The following is a 21,137-nucleotide window of genomic DNA, read 5'->3' on the forward strand; positions in this document are numbered from 1 at the left end:
ATGTTGTACAACATCGTCTCCGTAAACTTCACAAATTTCATTAGTGGCTTGCGTGGCATTCTTCCTTTTTTTAAACTAAAATTGTGTGTTAATTTTTTCACAAGAAAATACTTTTTTTGGAAAACCGCCACTTTATCAAAAATCAAAATCTGTCCTACATTACTTGTATACATCTATAGTTAACTAATTTATTTTGATCCAATTTTTTTGTTTTTTAAGTGAATTCCGCTTAGCTTTACCTTTTAAAACTCGTAAGATAATTTTAAACATCTTAAATTGCTATACAAGCTACTATTTAAAAACTTATTTTTTAGGTTTCCATTTTCACCAAAAAAATTAAAATATGAAAAAAATTATTTTTGTATTTTGAGTAGGTGTTCTTAATTATCAAAAACATTAAATTATAATTTTTGGTAACAATAAATATTATTTTAATTTCTTTGTTCTACAAAAAATTATTTTTGTATTATAATAATTCTATTGCAATATAAAAAATTCATGCAAGGAAAATATCGCATGCGATAAAAACATATGTACGTACCGCTTCAATCGGTCAGTTTTGCCATGTTAAATTGAACAAATTAATTGTTTTATTTACAATGAACATCGTTTCTAGAAAAGGGCATTGACCTAAAACTTTTTATATATGGCAAAGAGGGATAATAGATAATCATAATAGCTATAAGTGAATTAAGCATTATGTTTCAAATTAATACAACAACAATGTACAAATAATACAACTATCTTATTAGATAAATATAAACGCATTGCCTTTCAAACGCTTACCTTGATGTAAGTAAATTCAGCTTTATTTTCTTATAGGACATTACAAGAGCAAAATCCAACATGTTCTCGTAAATCTCAATTGGTCCAATAAGATTACGATTCATGTATAGACATGAACGGAAACATATAACTGAGCTATTTCCGGATTGAACGACTGCAGTTAATATTCAAACTTGGAATCTTCTTGCTACCACTGGGCACAAGTTTCATCCATTTTTTACTTGGCGATTATACACATTTTTCAAACTACTTTTGAACAATTTTTGCACTACACACATAACAAAAACACTCGCGATTCACTTTTTCACTATATTAATTTAAAATTCACTATAATTACACTATTTAAACACTTTTCCAATACAATTCAATCTTTGGTTGCAAAAATAACGCGAAGACTAAAGGCTTGGCGCTAACACAAGCGTCATTTTAAAAACAGGGCGAGTCAGATGCTTATTATAATCGAAAAAGTTTGTACAATATTACAATTTTCGTCTTCATTACCACAAGATTTTCATGTTCAAAAGTAGCACTTTGTTTGGTATTTTGCAATAATAATTTAAATTTAATGAATGATCGCTTGGGCGTAAGGATTTCTATGATCTAGAGGAAAAATAAAATTTTTATTTTTTTAATTTAATATGGCATCATTGATCATGATGAAGGCCGTAGTCAACAGTAGCCTGGGAAAACAGTAAAAAATGTTGCTAACGCTTAATATAGAATATCTCCCAAACAAGAATTATTAAAAAAAAATAGCAGTAAAGAAATAAATGAATAAGGAAGCTGCCTGCTGTTATAAAGCAGCTGTTTTTACACACAAATCCTTTTTCATAATTGATTAATATGTGATAAATAACAGTCCATATGATTTTACACAATTTTATTTTCTGGCAGGCAACATTGTTACAAAGCGACAGTCATCTTGCATGCAAAATTTGACATTACACTGCATTGTTGTTCGAGCATTGTTTTCAATTGTTAACAATTAAAGCATATTTTAGCAAATTTGAGCAATATATAAGTTTAATTTTGAATCAAATCGTTTTGCGGACAAACCCCAAACGAATTGAAATGGAGGTCGACGAGGAAGATTTCGAGGTACCAACTTCAAGTAGCAAGGGCGAAAAGAAGCGTTTCGATGTGAAGAAGGTAAGCACGTATATTTCATTAATATACACATAATACAAAATACACTTTTTTTAACTTTTAGTGGAATGCCGTCGCTTTATGGGCCTGGGGTATGCATAATATAATCAAATTTACTTATTATTTGTGTGTAGTAATTTGCTTTATTACTACATAACCTTGAACTGAAGTCCTTATAAACTCCAAATAATTACCATAATAAATTTAGTAAAACTTTCGATTTTTTCTATTTGTAGATATTGTTGTAGACAATTGCGCTATTTGCCGTAACCATATAATGGATTTGTGTATAGAATGTCAGGCCAATCAGGCGTCTGCTACCAGCGAGGAATGTACTGTTGCTTGGGGAGTCTGTAATCATGCTTTTCATTTTCATTGCATCTCACGTTGGTTGAAAACCCGACAGGTGTGTCCATTAGACAATAGGGAATGGGAATTCCAGAAATATGGCCACTAAGCGGCGTTAATAATATCATCGCGATAACAGAGATATTCTGCTCTTTTTTATTTCATCTTTAAACCCTCAAAGGCGCTATTGATATCGCCTGCAAATAATTTATATTGTATTTGCTATTAAATAAAATTAAAATTATCTTGGTTAAAAGCTAAATAATAATTTAGAATTAGTTTGTCAAAATGATTGCAAAATATATGGATTTGATACCAAGTTATAAAAACGATGTATTATATTAATTCTTGGTTGAAGATTCTCATCGCTCAAAGTCCACAGTAACTTTCCTTTCTCGCTTCGCAACTGCAAAAAATTAAGTAAGTTTTTTCCAATTCCCTGTCCTTGGACAGGCCATAATTTCCAAGAAACGTCGGAGACCATATAAAATCTATATATAGGTGATCAACGTGATGTGTTTAGTCGATTTAACCATGCCCATCATTTGTCTGTATATACGCGAATTAATTCTTCAGGGTTTGGGTTATCAATTTGAAATTTTGCACACGTTCCTTTCTCTCCAAAACGCTATTCATTTGGTTAAAAGGTTGTCCGATGTCGGACAACTATCTAGACTTCCAAGCAATTTGTTGAACCAGCATCATTGCCCTAGGGAGACATCACGTCCATTGCGCCTAGCTAGCTTCTGGAATTTTTTAGAATGCTACAGTATCAACTCAGCAGATTTCTGTAGCTACAACAACAACAGGAGAGGGCACAATAGACCAATATCTATTGGACAATTTTTGCAAATAGCTGTCGTACTTAAGTCTTTGTATAGTAATTTGTTTTATTTGACGAGATATCTTTAAGAACTTTTGCATGGATTATTATGCAAACTACAATCTATCGATATATATTTTCCGATTGTACCACTATAACATAAATACCATACCATACAAACTGACCGATCAAAATTTAGTTCTAGTATGGAAAATTTTTATTTGTGAAGGGTATTATAGCTTCAGTGCAATCGAAATTAACGTTTGTTTTTCTTTTATTTTATAGCATGCGCCAAATACAAATACTTTATAATAAATTGGTATATTTTTCGTACTTTTTATTTCTTTAATGTATACAAATATTTAATGAAACTTTATTTAATCCGTAAAAGTATCAGTAAATTAATTCTATTTTGCATTAAAACTAAATGAGATGAATGCTTAAAAGTTTGTATGTATGCTTATTTAACTAAAGTGAAAAGTTAAACTATGAGAACAAAATAAACAAATCTAATATATTATCGCTATACATACGTAGATAATGGAAAACAACTTAAAACTGTAGATATTGGCAAAGCGTAAATAATTATCTAAACGTACTAGATATTATGTTAAAACCAATATTTTTGTATTTCTTGTTTATGGAAATGCACATGCATTGGCATTTTAATTTGAAAATAATTAATAAGGTTTTCCTTTTTATTATATTTTGTTTATTTTTTAATTAATTATTAATTCTACAAATTGTTTGTAATTGGTCAATTGATTTCTTTTTTATTGATTTTATCACTCTTTCTTTTTAATTTGTTGTTGCATTAAGTGTTTTTCTTTATCTATTTTACATTCATTATATTATTGCGCTAATTTATAAGATTACTTTTACGTTTATTAGTTTTATATGAATCAGTTTTCATGTAATTAATTAATAATATTAATATAAAGAACACAATTGTTTTGTAGTATTTACAAATCAGCTTAATGCAAAACTATCCGTTTTATGATTACACTTACAATTTATTCCATTTTTTTCCTATTGTATGCTCTCTACACCACAGTTAGAGAATTTTTAGACTTTGGTATGCAAAACAAAMAAATTTATAAAATTATTATTATTTTTAAAACGAAAATGTTATTAATGGGTACAATTAGTTTTGAAGTTTATGCAGCTGAGCGCAATCTAACGGTATAATAGCCAATTTGACGTTTGATTGATTGTTATTGCATGACATTCAAGTTAGACAATTTGCATTAAATAAAAGTATCAGACGACAGGATATAAAGATATTTTGACAAATATTTTTCAATAATAAGTTAATATTTTATTGATATACACATTTCTTCACTTTTTTTTTCCTTAGAAACCCTATATTCTTATAGCATATTACCAGCATTTCCTGCATTTATATTTTGAAATATATTTCACTTTTTGAATTTTCTGTAGAATTTATTTTATGCATTACGATTTAAAATCATTTAGTAACATTTTAATCGGATTTTAGAACACTATTGGAGAAAATGTTTACATAGTTTGTTTTATTTACATATACATATGTCAAAGTTATGTTTAATAATTAATATACGCTACCTGGCAGCGCTGAGATACTAATTTATGTCCGACTTAATGCTCGACTTTCATTTTTATTATTCTTTACATTTCATTCTACTATTCAATTTTATTTATTTATTTCATTAATTTCAACTTCCGGTTGCACAACCGACATTTATTAAGAATGCTTTAACTAATGTACTGAGTAATAATGATTTTTTCATTTATTTTTGCATTGGTCAACTTTCAACTTTTGTTAATTGCCATTTAATGGAAAGTTACAATTTTTGGGACTCCATTCGAGGCTCATATTTTATGCAAGCTTCCGTATTAATATGCTTATTTCATTTCTATTTCTTTTTTTTTTTTTTTGCAATTTAACTATACATGATTTGAATTCGATTGATTTCTATACGTAACTTCTTAACCATTGAATTATTATTTGTATTAGGATTTTCGCTATCAATATATTTTGTTGTAGTTTTTGTTATTCTACCGCTATTCTGTTTCGTGGTTTCAGTATTCAAATACATATCATTATTATTATAAAGATTATCTGAGAAGCTATTAGCAATTGGTTTGTGGCCCTTTTGGTTCTTCTCGTTTGATCCATGTTTGTTACTGTTGTTGTTGCTTTGACCTATACACCCATGTTCATAGCTGTTAGATGGATTATTGTAGAATTTAAAGGGATTATTATCTACATAATCATTAACTTTAGCATTGCTACTTAAATTCAATTCATTTCTTTTATAATTATTTATAAGTTTTTCATCTGCAATATAAAAAGTAGAGAAAAGAAGAGAGAAAAAAAAAAAAGAAAAACTGATCAACATCATTCATATCCATACAATACACCATTTCTATGAAGAAAGAAAGAGTTACGATACATTTCCAAACAAAAAAAATTTAATAAAGCTGAACATTACTAGAAAAAAAAACTATTTTCCTATTAGTTTTTTAAAAGATCTTAATTGCAATGATAGAAGTTCGAAACATTTAAATATTTTCGATTTAAGCATACACCAAAAATGTTTATTATGTATAATATAAAAGCATGATTTTAGCATATTATTGAATAACCAAGAATAAGAAAATAAATTGGAAAATAATGGGTAAACACATAAATTTCACAAACCATTCCGTTTAAATATAGTGGTTGTTTGAAATTAATTTAAAATTGTGAAATTATTTTTTGTCGAAATTTTGTCTAATTGATGAAAGAATTATTAAATTTGGTTGCTTTCACTGGGAAAAACCAACATGTGCAAATAAAGAATAAATCCAGACATTTGGTGTTGCACAAGCGGCTCTATCGAGGAAACGAAACCCCGTTTTTGTATGATCTATTTGGGAAGGTTAGCGTTCAAAACCGCTTTCTAATTTTCAACAAGTAATATTTATTTGGAAACCCACAGTTATAGCTTACGAAATTTTTCCCTGAATATGAACTTTTTTGTTATGAAATATAATATTTACTTACGAAATTAATCATTTAATTGTCGATAATTATTCATTAATTTAATTCATTTTACTTAACCTGTAATAATCTTAACTAAACCATTACTTTACTTTGAACCTAACTGCAAAACATTTCGTACTATTCTTTAAAAAAAAATTTTGAATTTCAATTGTTGCTTAACCAGCGCTACCAAACTCACAACACAACACAACGCGCACACACACACATAGAAATAACTATAATAATTAGCTACTAAACACGCTTTAATAGAATGCAACAACATGTGATTAAAATGCCGAAAACGGAACGCGCCTGGCGCCCGCAGCTACACTATCCAGCCAAGAACACAGCCACAAACGCAGCAACAGCACTACTGCTCTTTGCGAAACACAATGTACAACAATTGCCAACAATGGAGGTCAATTCATGAGGAGATCAGTCGTTTTTTTGACCATTAAGGTGGCGGCAACACCATTACCACCACCAACAGCACCACTGAGCACACCGCCTAGCGCGTTTGCGCTAGACACTGCTGTTGTTGTACCAACTGTCATTGTTGTTGTTGATGTGGTTGTATACGCATTGAGAGCACGCAACGACGCACTGGCAACTGCTTTGTGTGACGCACTCGCAGCAGAGGCAGTGATCGCTGTAGAACCCATGGACAACGTGTGACCACTGGTTGTTAAATTACGTGCGAAAGTGGGGGGCGGCAGTAAGGCACAAGAGCCAAAGGTATGTTTTGGCACGCTCGCCTGCGATAAAAACAAGGTTGGCGCCAGCGCAGCTGCTACGCCATTCAAGTTGCTAGCAATGCAGTTGTTGTTGCCGCTAGCAGCAGTTGCTGTTGCAGTCTTTGGCAAGCCAGTGACGCTGCCTGTTCCACCAAGTGAATGTTGCATGTAAGCGCTAAAGTTATTATGTGGTGTTGTAACGTTGGGTGTAACTGCGGAAGTCTGCAAGTGATGCTGCAGCAATGGAAACGGTTTGTGTTGTAACAATGGCGGTGCCACCACAACAGTATTTGTTGCTACTACCGGCGCGCTTGTCGACGGCGGATTAGTTACAGACGGCGCTACAGTGGTGTGCACAAAATTTGCTGTTAAAGAAGCAACATTTTGCTCATGCTGGTCGTGTTTCACACTCTGTGGCAACGATGTGGAGGCAGATGCTGTCGAGCAGGCCGACGCGAAGGTGGAATTCGAAGAACACAAGCTGGAATTAGAATTCGAATGCGATTGCGGCGAAATGGCTGGCTCGGTAGGTGCGCTGGATGATATTGAATGCGTTGAAGCATTGGCCAACAGCGATGCATTTGCGCGTGTACTAATGCTGGTGTCAGCACTGACGTTAGTGCTGGTCGTGGGTGTGACAGCCACCGCCGAATGTGTTGTGTTGGTTGCATTCGAAGTAGACTCGCTCATGTCGCCCGTTTCATTTTCACACTCGGCACTGCTGCCGCTAGTATTGAACGGAGTGCTATTTAGGCTAGCATTTGAACTAATCGCTGGAATGTCGATTGTGTGCGTCTCATTGCCAAATATTAAACGTAGTCGCTTTTTTTGTGGCGTGTGCACCGCACAGCCGTTAGCATCAGTGGCTAGGGGGGGCAGTACAGCAGCTTGTGGACTGGACTGTGCGGCAGGTACACCCGCCGGGGGCGTGGTAGAAACTTCAACATTCATACTATGCGATAATTCATCAGCAGCATTGTAGCGTTGATGCTGCCGATGGCGACTACGGTGTCGATGGTGATGATGGTGCTCTTTGTTTGTTTTGTGACGCTTTTTACGCTTTAGCGGAATGCTATCAAAGTCACCACCGTGTTCGGAAATACCTTCCATGCGTAAAATCTCATACTCCACCGGTTCGACGGAATGAGATGAGGCACGACTGAATGAACCGTTAAAACTGCTACTCTCGTCGCTCAGGCTAGTCCCCGATTCAATAACTTCATCGAGTATTGGGGAACGCTTCATGCGCAGCGTCAACTTCAAGCGCCGCTCTGGTGTCTTCAAGAGTGTTTCCATGGCCGTAACAGCAACAACAGGCGCGCAGTTTCTATCGACTGCATCGTGTGTCGCAGCTTTGTCTTGCACGTCATTATCGATACCGTTGCGATTATTAACGTCATGCACTTGTTGTTCCGTTAGCTGAGATAGACTCCGCTTACGCGTTGTTATAGTGCCATTTGCTGTTGGTATTGTACTGATATCGGTTTTAATAGCGATGCGTTGCTGATTTCGACGAGTTGCACGTTGTGCGTGTGTTTGCATAGAATCTTTCGCAAGACTTGTCTCAATAGATTCTTGCGCTTGTGTCACTGACGCCTCTTGAAATGAATCTATTAAATTTTTTCGATAACTTGGACTAATACTTTTATTTCTATTGTGAGTGGTGCCTGTGGCATTCACACCATTCTCACCGTCAGCATGGCAAAGTGCCGAGCTTGGGTCAAAGTTGGTAACTTCTTGCATAGTGGCTGTGTTAGCATAGTGTCTGCTGCCCGGCAACCTATCCGCAATTCCGCTAAAGCACTCATTTGAATCATTAGCACTACTACTACTACTACAATTACTACTTAAACTACTAATATTGTTAGAACTATTTTTACTGTTAAAAATATTACGATTCGTATGGGCATCAGTGGCAGTTGTTTTTAATTCCGTGCCAATGCTTGACGCGGTAATATCACTATTGTGTACAGTCGACTGATGCTGATGGTGATTGCGCAGTATACGCCCGCCGCTGTTATGAAAAGTTGCGGCGGCGGCGGCGCGGGTCAGTCCATTGCGCAGGCGTATTGGTTTGTCAAATCGCTGGCGTTCGGTGCCCTTAAGCAGTTCGACCTTATCGTCTTCCACAACTATTGCTGTTCTGGCAACATCAATTGCTGTGTCGATGCGTTGTTGTTGTTCCATGTTATTATCAAATTCCTCATCCATTTCATTTAAATCATTTGTATCCCTTTGATCGCAGCATTCCTCAGTTTCCTCTGCACACTCCGCTGCTGTAGCACGCGTTTGTCTGCTGCTACTGCTACGTGTAATATAGCCACTTGTTTTGTTGTTGTTCGAATTAGTTTTATTCGCCACATTGCCAGCATTTTTTCGTATTGGCCGTCGTGCCACAGTAGTGGCTGCGCCCGACTTTGGTTCGGCCGCCGAGCTAGTTGCATTCGCTTTGGCCACAGCACCGGTGCTGACGTTACGGGACACAGCTGTTGCGGCACTTACAGAAAGTTCGTCCGCTGATCCAGAAGATATCGTGCTGCTGGTGCTGTTTACTCGTGCCGATTTGCGTAGCGATTCTCTCCCTACATTAAAACTGCTACCACCTACTTTACTACCTGATATGGCATCAGATGCAGAATGTTTGCCATTAATATCTTGATGCAGTACATGTTGATGAGAGTGATGCTGCTGATGATGGTGATGTCGTTGGTATGTGTTGGCCATGATCATTTCAGCATCATATTTGGTCATACCTTTTTGTCGCAATTCCTTCATCGTTAACGGGGTGACTACCACAGTAGGTTGTTGTTTCTTCATTGTTTCTAAATTAGGGACTTCCATAGCAACACCGGCGTCACTTTCCGTCTTCTTGGCAATCTGAGCCCCTGCAGAGCTTTCAGTAGTTGTGGATACGTTCGTCGCACACGTGTTTGTATCAAGGTGTGTTGAATTTGTAGAGTTGGCACGGCTTTTAATACGATTTATACGATTGTCAGTTTCACGTAATCGATAACCGCCACTTACAGAGGGATCATGTGAGTTTATACCAATTACACAAGCTCCACTTAAACCCATTGCTAAGGCACCAGCATCGCTGCCAGTGTGGCCGTTTATAACCTTACCGGCAAATGCACCGGTTCCTCGCCGCTCACAAGTTTCACACTCACAATAACAGTTTCCATCGCCGAAAAAGTCCTCCCCATAAAAACAGGTAATTTCTTCCCCAACTTCAATATCGCGTAACACTTTCACACATGCGGTATCGCGTCCAGTGGCAACAAATTTACAATTCGCCCGACAGTCGTGATTTATGTAAGCAGCAGGTCCCAGCCATAACTGGGCACAGTTTTTGCGACAGCTGTACATAACAGAAAAATCATTTTTGCCTGTATGCAATAAAGCAGCTTCTTCAGCTTCAGACAACTCAGCTATGCAACCAACCAAGCATTCGATTTTATCATTCTTTGACCACCGCTTTGTCGAACTGATTTTGGCACCCTTCTGACCTTCGAGTGAATAACGATAACATGCCTCAATTACAAAACCACTGTCCTTATCAAACACACGTAAATAACGAATTATCTGAAAATATTATATGGGTAAACATTAATAAAAGAAAAATATGTTTATTATGAAGTTTTATTGAACAAATATATTTTTAGCATGGAATAAAAAATCTTACATGATCGTGTAGTCGTTTGAAACTTATTTTGTTTTTACTTTTAAAACTTCTTGGTATCCAAGGGCCATTAAATATCTTTTTTACCGCCACATCATAATTTTGTGTTGCAATAAAATCGTCCACTACAGCCTTTAACTGAGCACTGTCCACTTTGAGTGGACGATATCGAATGTTCATTTTATGCGTCTGAAAACCCAAATGCGGGTCCAAAATCAGTGAAGTTGCTAGGTCATCATTTTCGGAAAGTTCTTTTGGTGTCATCCCCGTCGACTGTGAAAGTCGACTAACGCTATTACTAGCAGCTCCATTTGTGCCACCAATCGTACTGCCTAAATGATAGCCGTTTGTATATGCATTGTATATACTCTGCTGTTGGGCATGACCATTTGAACTGCTATGGGCATTACTTCCGCCATTATTATGTGAAGACATCGAATTTGTTTTGCCACTAGTATTATGATGACCTGTGTTATGCGCTGAATGGTGGTAACTAGACGTACTATTATTTGAGGTGGATGAGACTGCGTTGGACAAAGAATTTCCGCTTTTGCTATTGCTGCCAGTTTCACCACCACCACGCCGCTGATGATTCGAACCAACAACCATTGTTGTCACTCTTCCTGTCACTGCCGCTGATGCTTAGGCACCTGCTTAACAGTTAACAGTCACTGTAATTAAAAATTCATAATTAAATTAATAAGTATGTCAAAACATGACAATGTCTAACAATTATCAATTTAAAAGTGGTTGGCAATCATTGTTTTGCCTTCCCTGATCTGTTAAGGTGAAACTAAATATGGCTCATTTAGTAGGTATTTTGGTAAGTTGTATAAAATGTTATAAGGCGTACAATATTCTAACTATGCTAAGCTATTGCACAAGAGTTATTTTAAACTAGAAATGCAATTGATTTTTCCAAATAATTATAAAAAAAACTGGCTGTCATACAAAACCAAAGTGACTGGTAGAGTTGTCGTTGTCTCCAAAATATATTTAATATGTATAGAAAGTCGGTATTCCTTTGGCATACAATATTTCCGCAATGTGGCGTTTCACAAAACATTGGACAGTTCAAAACTTTTTATTCCCATCCTTTATTTTTTAAATAGCAATCACTGTCAATTAATTTTTCATTCACTAAGTTAAAGCATTAACATGCCTGTTTCGATCTTGTCACAGAAGTCAGCGGTAGCTATAATTATAGTAAAATGAACGCACTCGATAAAAAAAGGGTTAAACTTTCGCATTCGTATTCAGCTTTAAGTGAGAACGAAACGACTGTTTAGCAGTGGAGCACGCTGTGTCGTGATACTTGCGCAGCCCTGTCGCGAAATCGCATCAGCTGTCGAAGCCGACCAATGCCACTATTGCAGTAACATGCTTTTCCGTCGTTTAAAAAGTACAAAAACACAGAAAATTCAATCAAAAGTCATTCACTACATAGTTCGAACCCATAAATATGGATTAGTTTTACAAGAACACAGCAAATAAACTTAATTAGATCACTTAATATCGAATGCTTTTCTGCCGAAATGGTACCCGTTCAATACACCTCAATTAACAATCACAATATGTGTACTTCTGAAGACAAAGGGAATAATCGCATTACAAAGTCTACACTTTTCTATTCACGTCAGTGCGAACGAGATAACACTATATTGATCAGGCATAACTGGAAAAAATTGCCAGCCAGCGTCAACAGCAAAATTGAGAAAATGCAAGAAAAAAAAACCGTCCATCCTCAAGAACGAAAAAATTTTACTTGTATAAATACATTTTTGCAATTATTTACCAGATTAAAAGCCGCTATGAAAATAACTCCCATAGATCTGTAAATTTTTAAAAGATATCTTCAACTGCTTTCAATTTGCAAACAATTTACAGCCGATTATTTTTCAACCCAAACTTCCTCCTGTTCAATTTTTCAGACTGCTGTCTTGCTGTCTAGCCGTCTGTGCTGGCGAGAAACTCCGAGCGAGCTCTCACGCACAAAACAGAAGTTTCAACTTCTTTGTTTTCGCTTCCCTCACGCCATTACACCTTCTATAAAATCTTTTTTTTTTTTTGTTTTTTCTTAATCACTTTAATCTATCAGTAGAGATAAGCTCAAATATTGCTGCGCAAAAATAATAAAAATATATAGAATCCTGAATTCACGTTCACTTCACAACGAATAAAAAAGAAACAGAAACCACAAAAATTCTTAGCAGCGTCTTCGACTTCGTTGTAGTTGTCCTCGTTCGTCGTCGCGATAATAAACTCGTACCGAAACCACCAAAAATCGTCTGCCATAAGCAATTATAGCAGGAACACACGGACAATAATATATTGCTCCATTATAAAGCATGTTATCGAATTTTACTCAATCTAATTTTAAGCTTATCTACAAGCGTTGTACATTTATCTATAATTATTCTACAGGTTATGCATAATATTTGCGCGGTTTTCTTTAGGAATCTGGATATTATACATTATTATTATTTTGTGTTGCACGAATTCATGTAATCTAGCAACACAGAAGAGTAACTCAAAATTGAAAATATCAATTCGTCAAAGATACATATATTTTTTGTGATTGTTGTTTATTCTACTTATTTTTTTAAATCCTTGGAATATGTCAGATATAATGGAATTATCTGACGATATCCGTGATATATTTTGTAAATATAAGGAGAAGCAAAAGGCAGACCTTTTCCGAACGCTTAATGACGTAAAATGTTGTGAATGCGGTCATCAATCACGTATGCGGAATGTTCAAAATAAAGTATCCATGTAAATTACAAGATTTAATTATTTGCGGAGCTCTCCTGACATTATGCCAATATCTTTCCAGCTATCGGAAAATGACAATTTTTTATCAATTGATTTTGTCCATTTTAATCGTATTGCTTTTGATGGCCTTTTACGCATTATGGGCTGCCAGACGTTATAACCATGTACGGCTCTTTGGAACTGGCGCTTGTGCCTCCACGTTTTTGTGGACATATGACGACTGCACTGTGGCTCATTAGATTATTGTTGCTTTACTGTATAAAAAAAAAAAACAAAAAAAAAAGTAGTTCTAAATTGCCAGAATATGAAATGTGTTACATTCCATTGTGTAGTAAAAAACAGAAGTTCCTTGCCTGCGAAAAACCTTGTTCGTGAGTCCGAATTCCATCCGAATATAATGAACAAAAAATTAAAAAAAAAAAATAAATTTTTTTATTTACATCTTCATTCGAATCGAGTTGACAGCAGCAAAACAAAAGCGAAAAGTAAAGAGTTTAATGAAACCTGAGTTGTAGGGTTGACGAATGTAATAGATTTTTTATTTGACTTTACCGTATCTTTCAAAGTGTTTACACAAATAACTTTCAGTTTCAATGAACATACAAATAGTTTCAATAAAAATTTTTTATTATAAAAAAGATTGCATATTATTTCACTCAATGAAAACTAAAAAAAAAAATATATTTGGAAAGAAAAATATTTTTATCTATCTGAAAAAATTCTGGTAAACAACAAAATATTTTTCCAGACGAATATTTGCAATTTTCTGGCAACTCTAAAACAAGATTGTAAATACAACCCTGAAATATGTACATATATTTGCGCCTTTGTCATTTGTCATTCGTGAATTTATTTTGAGCAGTGCAAGAAGGTCCCAAAAATTCATTTGTTAGGTTTACAGGACTGTTGCCATCGTTTAAAACCAAATATTTGGAAATATTGAAGCAATTACATTGCGTTTTGTCGTGAATACAAGATCTGAAAGTTTTGATAAATTGTAAAGGAAAGGTGCGTTTCGGTGACGGTAAAAACATAGAGAGCAATCAAAGTTTTCTAAATATACCATAAACATTTGTGCATGTGTGTATACATATATTATTTGATTTATTCTTAATTTCAGAAATAGAATATCAAGATGCCTATTACCTTGCAATCATCAGACAACGAAAACTTCGAAACTGACGTGCAAATCGCAAAATGCTCAGGTACCATAAAGACAATGTTGGAGGATTGTGGCATGGATGATAGCGAAAACGCTACTGTTCCATTACCTAATGTGAATTCTGCCATACTGCGTAAAGTACTTACATGGGCTACGTATCACAAAGACGATCCACAACCCACCGAAGATGATGAGAACAAAGAAAAACGTACCGATGATATCTCCTCATGGGATGCAGATTTTTTGAAAGTTGATCAGGGCACACTCTTCGAACTAATTTTAGCCGCTAATTACTTGGATATTAAAGGGTTGCTGGATGTAACTTGTAAAACTGTGGCAAATATGATTAAAGGTAAAACACCCGAAGAGATCCGGAAAACTTTCAATATCAAAAACGATTTCACGCCAGCAGAAGAGGAACAAGTGCGTAAAGAGAACGAGTGGTGTGAGGAAAAATAAAGTAGTATATTCAAAACACAATAGCCCTTATATTAACTAATGTATAAAAAAAATATTGCTATAAAGGAGAGATCAGTATAAAATTTGAATCAAAATTGTATGGCTTGAATTGTCACTGCTGAGATTCCTTTAAAATCTCTTAACATATATAACAATACAATATTTCGCAATAAATGTAATTGATTTTCCCCAAACACAATACCTAGTTTTGTAATTGTGGTATAATTTTGATTGTGTATTCAATATTTATTTCCAATATTATATTTTTTTTAACGCTACCTAAGACATTTCTTCTTAACTTTGAATATGTATTTCTTTGGTTGATTGTTTTAGTTTGTACAGTTCAAATATACATAAGTACATACATATATTGTTTGTAAGAGTAGTTTTGTAACAGACCGGGATTTGATACCTGACACAAACAGTCAACTCGGAAGCACTCCTGAAAATTGTTTTTGGGAAAGTTTACTGTCACTACAACAACAAAAAATGCCTTATTTTCTATTTCTACGAAATACACGATTTCGCATTCCATCAAATTAATTGTTGCGTTCGCACCAATACCACACATATAAAGCAAGTTGAAATACCTCCTAAGATGAAATATTCGGTGAAGTTTTGGGAGAAGTCGCTCTTGTAAATTTTTACCTAATTTTTTACCATAAATTATTTTGATATACATACATACATAGAAGTTGGTATGATGGCGATTAAGGTTGAAGTGATTTAAGAGAATAAAAAGGCTGAATTGATTTAACAACGACCTCTTCATCATTTTTTAGAAGAACTTCTAATTTTTTTGTAGAAGAGTTTGTCACAAAATCTGTAAAATCTATTAGGAAATGTCGGATACTATATAAAATAGCCAGTATATTTGATCGGAACATTTTCACACGTCCTTTGCTCTCCAAGAAGCTGTTAATTGGTTGCAATGTTGCTATTGTTGCTGTAACGAGTGCCTAGACCCTGCTTGGGGGGAAAGTAACATTTTAGCCGTCATCGAGGTCATTTAACGGGAGACCCAAAAAACAAGCTTTTTCGACGGGTTCGGACCACAGGGAGAAAAGAGTTAAGTGGGATGGCATCCTGAGGCATGCAAAAAGGTGATAAGAATCGCACGATGAACCATTGTATGCAGGACATAAGTTGGTTATGTCGGGGTATACAAGGGGAGACTTGAAGGAAAACATTTAATGGTCATCGCAGTCATCTAACAGGAGAAAGTAGTCTGACCCAGGAAACCAAGTTTATCGACGGGTTTGAGGGAGACGGGTCTTAGGTAAGTAGGATTCAATATGCATTCAAAAAGGTGGTTAGAATCATGAGAGAACTCTTTGCACGCAGGACATATGTATGTATATTTCTCTGTAGTTTAACCTGCTCAATATCCACAAATACTCTCGGGGCAACTCGGATTCTTTTTCTGCTTTAGGAATTGCTTTAACTTCAAGTATACCATTCACTGATAGGGAGTTGGTGAAGGTGTTAATGGCTCCACTGTGAATGACGGTCAGTGCATGTCTAAATTTAGTCCAGCCGACGATACAAGTGTTATGTAGATAATGACCAGTCGGCCGGCTGCTTTTCCCCAGGTTTTTCCGGCTAGTGACTTGATACTTTGGCAATAATCGCGCCCCTTTACGAAGTAAAGGAGGCTGTCAAGTGTACGGTCTATAATCTTTCGCCCAGTTAATATAGTCGCTGAGGGTAGATGGATATATTGGTAGAATTGAAACTGCGACCATAGAACTATTGTGCCTTCTGATTCTTTGACATTATTTCGTTCAATCCTAAAGCTCTTAAAAGACCTCGGATCTTGAGGGATTGATCGATTTAATGTAGTTATCCTCCTTAATAATCCTCGCACCAATTACTTTTGGAGTCTGATCTCTACTTATAAATTTTGAAATACAGAGATACATGTTCTAGGGTTCTTGCAGGTGAGATCCTATATAACTAGTGTGGATTTATCTTTTATTCCTCTTACCTGACCTTTGGAAGTCCATGACTGCTACATTAGACCTATAAACGCCTCATCGCTTTTGGCAAGCTCTTTCGGAGGCAGAAACTTGTTTGGAAGCATTGCTACCCTGACAACTTTTCTAGCCTCAGGATAGCTGTATCTTCGGGTAGGCCTGTGTATGTTGTTTCGGCACAGTTGACATCTCCTGTTGTCTAGTCGATGTCTCTTCTCGTATCTTTGATTTGAAGATATAGAAGATGAGACGCTTTCCGCATCTCTTCAAGAGTATGTCTGCTTGCTATTTTAGCGATTTATTTTATGTTAAGCGGCCTCTGAAGACAAAACGAGGTACAGAAGAACTATCTTCTTCTTTCGGAAACTTTTGGCTGGTGGAGGGACAGAAAGTCGTTGTGGTTTACGTGAGTACCTGCCTGCGAAGGCCTAACCTCACCCCAAAGCATAAATGCGTTTTGCATTTAATTTTTGGTTCCAATTGGTTCGGGTGCATAGGGACCCCCTAGTCACCTTGGTCGGGTTCGAGGCCTATATAAAACATCTGCCGTGGTGGAGGGACAGTAGTCTTCCCGTGTATATTCGTCGAAAAGGGCAGGAAACCCGGCGATCCTTGAATAGTGGTGAAGACCAAGCAGTTAAGTCTCCACACCCAAGACGAAGTGACTACCATCGAGGCATATGTATGTATGTACAAACTAACTTCAACCGAACTTAGACTTTTTCAACTTTTCACTTTCGAATACATACCGATTTGATTTGCTTAGTTTCACATCAAGCATGATTCAATTATTATAATTAGCATTGAACCCTTTTTATAAGAAATTGGAAATGTGTTCTATGAAATATATTTTAGTGTCACTACAGCAAGATCATAACGGAGGATGCTAAGGAAAATTACAAATTGTTGTTACCGATAGAACACAAGCCTTAAAAGTTGATAGAGTTATTAAACACGCCTACTTCGACCCTGAGACTATGCACAATGAAATTGCTTTGTTAATGTTGCTAAAAAATATGTACATATGAAGACGGTGTTTCAGCACAGAGGATTAGTCTGCAAACCAGCGCATTACCTCCTCATACTAAGTGCACCGTGCTTGGATAGGATCAAATGTTTACCGTTAGTAACAGCTATTATACGGCTACTATACAATAAATAGGTACTTCAACTGTTAATTATTCTAGAGGGGTCCGAGGCCAGATTTAATATTACACGTTGATATCTATATAATACCAAATGAATTCTGTAAAGAGAGAGACGATGATTTATTTTTTTTGGCATGATAATGTGCTGCCGATGTGGACCATTTTGAGAAAGATTTGTGCGCTGGTGATTCGGGTGGTCCACTGATATGTAATGGCAGTGTAACGGGTATTGTATCATATGGTTAGGGCTGTGCTGTACTCGACGAGGCAAGTTATTATACGAATGTGTCTTCATATTGTGATTGGATTCGTAAGAATGGATTAGGTAAATTAAGACCTGTGAACTTTATTTTGCTAATTGTATTACAAATTTTTATAACGAACGACTAGTGATGTAAATAATATCTACGCATACTAATTGAAAATATTTCTGACCAAATTTTATATTTTGAAAATAGCTTATATAGTTTCTATCTAATAATAAAAGAATTATATCGAATTCTAAGCACAAAGAAAATACTATTAAACTCACTCATCTAATTTTATGCAGTGAAATGAAAAAAGAAGAAAACGATGAGTTTGCCACACATCTCTAGCGAGATTAGTGATGGTTATAGCATTGGAGAAGTCAGCAAATTTTCAGACTTTGCTTGTCAGATGGACCCACCCATCGCTAAAATAGATGGTGCGAAAGTAGAGGAGAAGATCAAAGCATTAATTGGGGAAAGTACATACACGTTCATAATTATGGTAGGAATAGCAAAGGTGTATTAGACATAACAACCTGGAACCACCTGGTCTAAGAGCATAATCTCTAAATGGATGATTTATTCTGTATCAACAATATCAGAATTGTAGAAAACTCCCCAGGGTTATTAATTGATAGCCTAGGAAAATCTTTGTTGTTAATGAATAAAGCGATAAATCTCTAATAACCGCAACAGAAAGTAGACAACCTAAATAATAGTAAAATAGAAGTATTTAACTCGGACTGCAAGTTTCCAAAGCCAAAGAAAAGAAAGGTGGAAATGGTTTAATAGAGCGAAGAGAAACGATAGAACTAAAGGTAGTAAAACGATCAAAGTTTAGCAGCTTATGCGGAAGCATAGCGTCAATACCAGAAGCAATTCATAAGGAAGGCCTAAAGCCAACAAACCACACAGTGGACAAAAAACCCCTTTGAGAAATAGAAATCGTCAAGAATAAGTAGTACATAGCAAAGATTCCTCTAAAATGTGGAGTAACAACCGATATTGGTGGTGGTGTATATCATAAAAGAGGATCCCTAGTCGAGTTTTTTCCACACCAGGCTAAAAGGACTACACTACAACCAAGTGCTTCAGGCCAATAGTTTAATATCCTGCAATCTATATACCATGCAGACTGTTATCAACAACCATTAAGGATAACAAGATGCGGATTGGAATATTGGCGTAAATATTGGAAAGTCCATACAAGTTGTGTATATCCTTAGGCACGCAATATGTTCAAAAGTGGCCTTATATGGACAGTTACTTCCAACATGCACAAGCGAAAAATATCTGGAGCTTACAATTGATAAGAGACAGATATGAAGAGATGATGTGAAAATTAAAAGAACCCAGCTCAGGTTAAGGTTTACGAAGCTGTAAGCCTCTCTCGATTGGAGAACCATGCTAACGTATGTATTTCCGATATAACAGCTAATTATTAGAAAACAATGTGGGAAACTAAGAATATATCAACCATTAGATCGCCCCTTTCGATTGAATTGATTATGAAGGTGGGATCAATTAGGTATAATATTTTTCATTGTACTTTAACATCATTGTTTTGGTGAGCAAATTTAGTTGTCATTTAATAATAATAAAAGATTCTAAATAAAACAAAATATTAGTCGCGAAAAGTTAAAACAAAACTCTTTCGATTACATAACAGTTTGAGATGTTGAGTCTTACATCAAGCATGATTCAACTATTATTATTATTGAATCATATTCACAAGAAGTTAGAAATGTGTTCAATTGAAAAAATTTTAGTGTCAATAGTTTTGTTCAACATTTTGCGATTGGAAACATATCTTTGTGCAAAAAACAATAGCAAGATCATAATGGAGGATGCCAAGGAAAATTACAAATTTTTGATAACCGGCGGTTATCGTCCGAAGATAGATAATTTGGTAAAATATGTTGTCTCCATACGAGGAAGCAATCACAGATGGTTTTTTGGAGATGATCACAAATGTGGCGGCTCCATAATCTCACCCAAAGTTATTCTGACCGCAGCTCATTGTGTTTGTATGATGTAATAATTTGAGGTTCGTGTAAAAAAATCTGAATAAGTATATAATACTTCTCTAAATTCAGCAATAGCCGAATAGAATTGAGACCGTCCGATTTATTGGTAGTAGCTGGAACTCCGAGGCGCTTAGTAGCCACTGAAAAAACACAAGTATTAAAAGTTGATAAAGTTATTAGACATATCTACTATTGCCCTATAACTATTCGAAATGATATTGCTTTGTTATTGTTGTTAAAAAATATATATGAAGACGGTGTTTCAGCACAGAGGATTAATCTGCAAATCAACATATTGCCTCCGTATACCTTATGCACCATCCTTGGATGGGGTCGAATTTTTACCGTGAGTAAAACCTATTTTAAATCAATACCAATCTGTACTATTAATTAAATAAATATGTTAGTTGGGTCCAATACCAGATTTAATATTACACGCTGATACTTATATTTTGCCAACCGAAATCTGTAAAGTTAGTTATAGACACTTTGGTTTTGGCATGATGTGTGCTAGGGATGAGACTGATTTTGAGAAAGATTCGTGCACTGGTGATTCAGGTGGTCCGCTGATATGTAATGGATATTTAACGGGTATTGTATCATTTGGATTTGGCTGTGGTTTACCCTACCGTGCTGATTATTATACTAATGTGACTTCGTATCTTGATTGGATTCGTGAGAATGGATTCAGTAAATTAAGCTCTGTAAACTTTATCTTGCTAATTGTCTTACAAGTTTTCATAATAGAAGGAATGTGAAGTAAAAAATAATATGAATATTAGTTATTATTGGTTGTGCTTCAATGCCAAGTATGCCATT

General features: G+C 35.4%; 5 protein-coding genes and 1 pseudogene across 7 annotated transcripts; 5 read left to right on the forward strand and 1 right to left on the reverse strand.

The window, feature by feature from the left end:
* Positions 1 to 1,551: 1,551 nt before the first annotated feature.
* LOC108977409 (RING-box protein 1A) lies at positions 1,552 to 2,599 on the forward strand. The gene is made up of 3 exons (XM_018947078.1): positions 1,552 to 1,935; positions 1,997 to 2,024; positions 2,169 to 2,599. Exons 1-3 carry the CDS (start codon positions 1,858 to 1,860, stop codon positions 2,387 to 2,389), a joined length of 327 nt encoding a protein of 108 aa, XP_018802623.1. The 5' UTR covers positions 1,552 to 1,857; the 3' UTR covers positions 2,390 to 2,599.
* Positions 2,600 to 5,997: 3,398 nt separating this feature from the next.
* On the reverse strand, positions 5,998 to 12,788 carry LOC108977418 (histone-lysine N-methyltransferase Suv4-20). Of its 2 annotated transcripts, none has more exons than XM_018947094.1 (3): positions 12,319 to 12,788; positions 10,527 to 11,194; positions 5,998 to 10,426 (listed from the first exon to the last, which is right to left on the reverse strand). In XM_018947094.1, exons 2-3 carry the CDS (start codon positions 11,130 to 11,132, stop codon positions 6,530 to 6,532), a joined length of 4,503 nt encoding a protein of 1,500 aa, XP_018802639.1. In that variant the 5' UTR covers positions 11,133 to 11,194; positions 12,319 to 12,788; the 3' UTR covers positions 5,998 to 6,529. The 2 variants fall into 2 exon arrangements, with proteins under 2 accessions (XP_018802639.1, XP_018802640.1); XM_018947095.1 differs by lacking the exon at positions 12,319 to 12,788 and adding an exon at positions 11,475 to 12,228.
* Positions 12,789 to 13,103: 315 nt separating this feature from the next.
* Positions 13,104 to 13,750, forward strand: LOC108977415. Its single transcript, XM_018947084.1, has 2 exons — positions 13,104 to 13,298; positions 13,360 to 13,750. The coding sequence occupies exons 1-2, from the start codon at positions 13,141 to 13,143 to the stop codon at positions 13,535 to 13,537; spliced, it is 336 nt and encodes a 111-aa protein (XP_018802629.1). The 5' UTR covers positions 13,104 to 13,140; the 3' UTR covers positions 13,538 to 13,750.
* Positions 13,751 to 14,136: 386 nt separating this feature from the next.
* On the forward strand, positions 14,137 to 15,118 carry LOC108977408 (S-phase kinase-associated protein 1). 2 transcript variants are annotated; one of them, XM_018947077.1, is made up of 2 exons: positions 14,137 to 14,322; positions 14,419 to 15,118. In XM_018947077.1, the coding sequence occupies exon 2, from the start codon at positions 14,434 to 14,436 to the stop codon at positions 14,917 to 14,919; it is 486 nt and encodes a 161-aa protein (XP_018802622.1). In that variant the 5' UTR covers positions 14,137 to 14,322; positions 14,419 to 14,433; the 3' UTR covers positions 14,920 to 15,118. The 2 variants fall into 2 exon arrangements, with proteins under 2 accessions (XP_018802622.1, XP_018802621.1); XM_018947076.1 differs by having other exon boundaries at positions 14,137 to 14,306.
* Positions 15,119 to 17,139: 2,021 nt separating this feature from the next.
* LOC108977403 lies at positions 17,140 to 18,433 on the forward strand (annotated as a pseudogene).
* A 1,559-nt stretch (positions 18,434 to 19,992) lies between these two features.
* Positions 19,993 to 21,076, forward strand: LOC108977404 (anionic trypsin-2-like). Its single transcript, XM_018947070.1, has 4 exons — positions 19,993 to 20,325; positions 20,388 to 20,472; positions 20,590 to 20,664; positions 20,726 to 21,076. The coding sequence occupies exons 1-4, from the start codon at positions 20,036 to 20,038 to the stop codon at positions 21,074 to 21,076; spliced, it is 801 nt and encodes a 266-aa protein (XP_018802615.1). The 5' UTR covers positions 19,993 to 20,035.
* The last annotated feature ends 61 nt before the right edge of the window (positions 21,077 to 21,137 follow it).

The sequence above is a fragment of the Bactrocera latifrons genome, unplaced genomic scaffold (genome assembly GCF_001853355.1).
Source record: "Bactrocera latifrons isolate USDA-ARS-PBARC rearing strain unplaced genomic scaffold, ASM185335v1 scaffold_89, whole genome shotgun sequence".
NCBI lineage: Eukaryota > Metazoa > Arthropoda > Insecta > Diptera > Tephritidae > Bactrocera > Bactrocera latifrons.

Coding starts and splice junctions, on each gene's coding strand:
- LOC108977415 (XM_018947084.1), top strand. CDS start 13,141: ATGTCAGATATAATGGAATTATCTGACGATATCCGTGATATATTTTGT. Junction 13,299..13,359: donor GTTCAAAATAAAGTATCCAT/GTAAATTACAAG, acceptor ATATCTTTCCAG/CTATCGGAAAATGACAATTT.
- LOC108977418 (XM_018947094.1), bottom strand. CDS start 11,132: ATGGTTGTTGGTTCGAATCATCAGCGGCGTGGTGGTGGTGAAACTGGC. Junction 10,427..10,526: donor TCAAACGACTACACGATCAT/GTAAGATTTTTT, acceptor TAATATTTTCAG/ATAATTCGTTATTTACGTGT.
- LOC108977404 (XM_018947070.1), top strand. CDS start 20,036: ATGTGTTCAATTGAAAAAATTTTAGTGTCAATAGTTTTGTTCAACATT. Junction 20,326..20,387: donor GCTCATTGTGTTTGTATGAT/GTAATAATTTGA, acceptor CTCTAAATTCAG/CAATAGCCGAATAGAATTGA. Junction 20,665..20,725: donor GATGGGGTCGAATTTTTACC/GTGAGTAAAACC, acceptor TAAATATGTTAG/TTGGGTCCAATACCAGATTT.
- LOC108977409 (XM_018947078.1), top strand. CDS start 1,858: ATGGAGGTCGACGAGGAAGATTTCGAGGTACCAACTTCAAGTAGCAAG. Junction 1,936..1,996: donor AGCGTTTCGATGTGAAGAAG/GTAAGCACGTAT, acceptor TTTAACTTTTAG/TGGAATGCCGTCGCTTTATG. Junction 2,025..2,168: donor CGTCGCTTTATGGGCCTGGG/GTATGCATAATA, acceptor TTCTATTTGTAG/ATATTGTTGTAGACAATTGC.
- LOC108977408 (XM_018947077.1), top strand. CDS start 14,434: ATGCCTATTACCTTGCAATCATCAGACAACGAAAACTTCGAAACTGAC.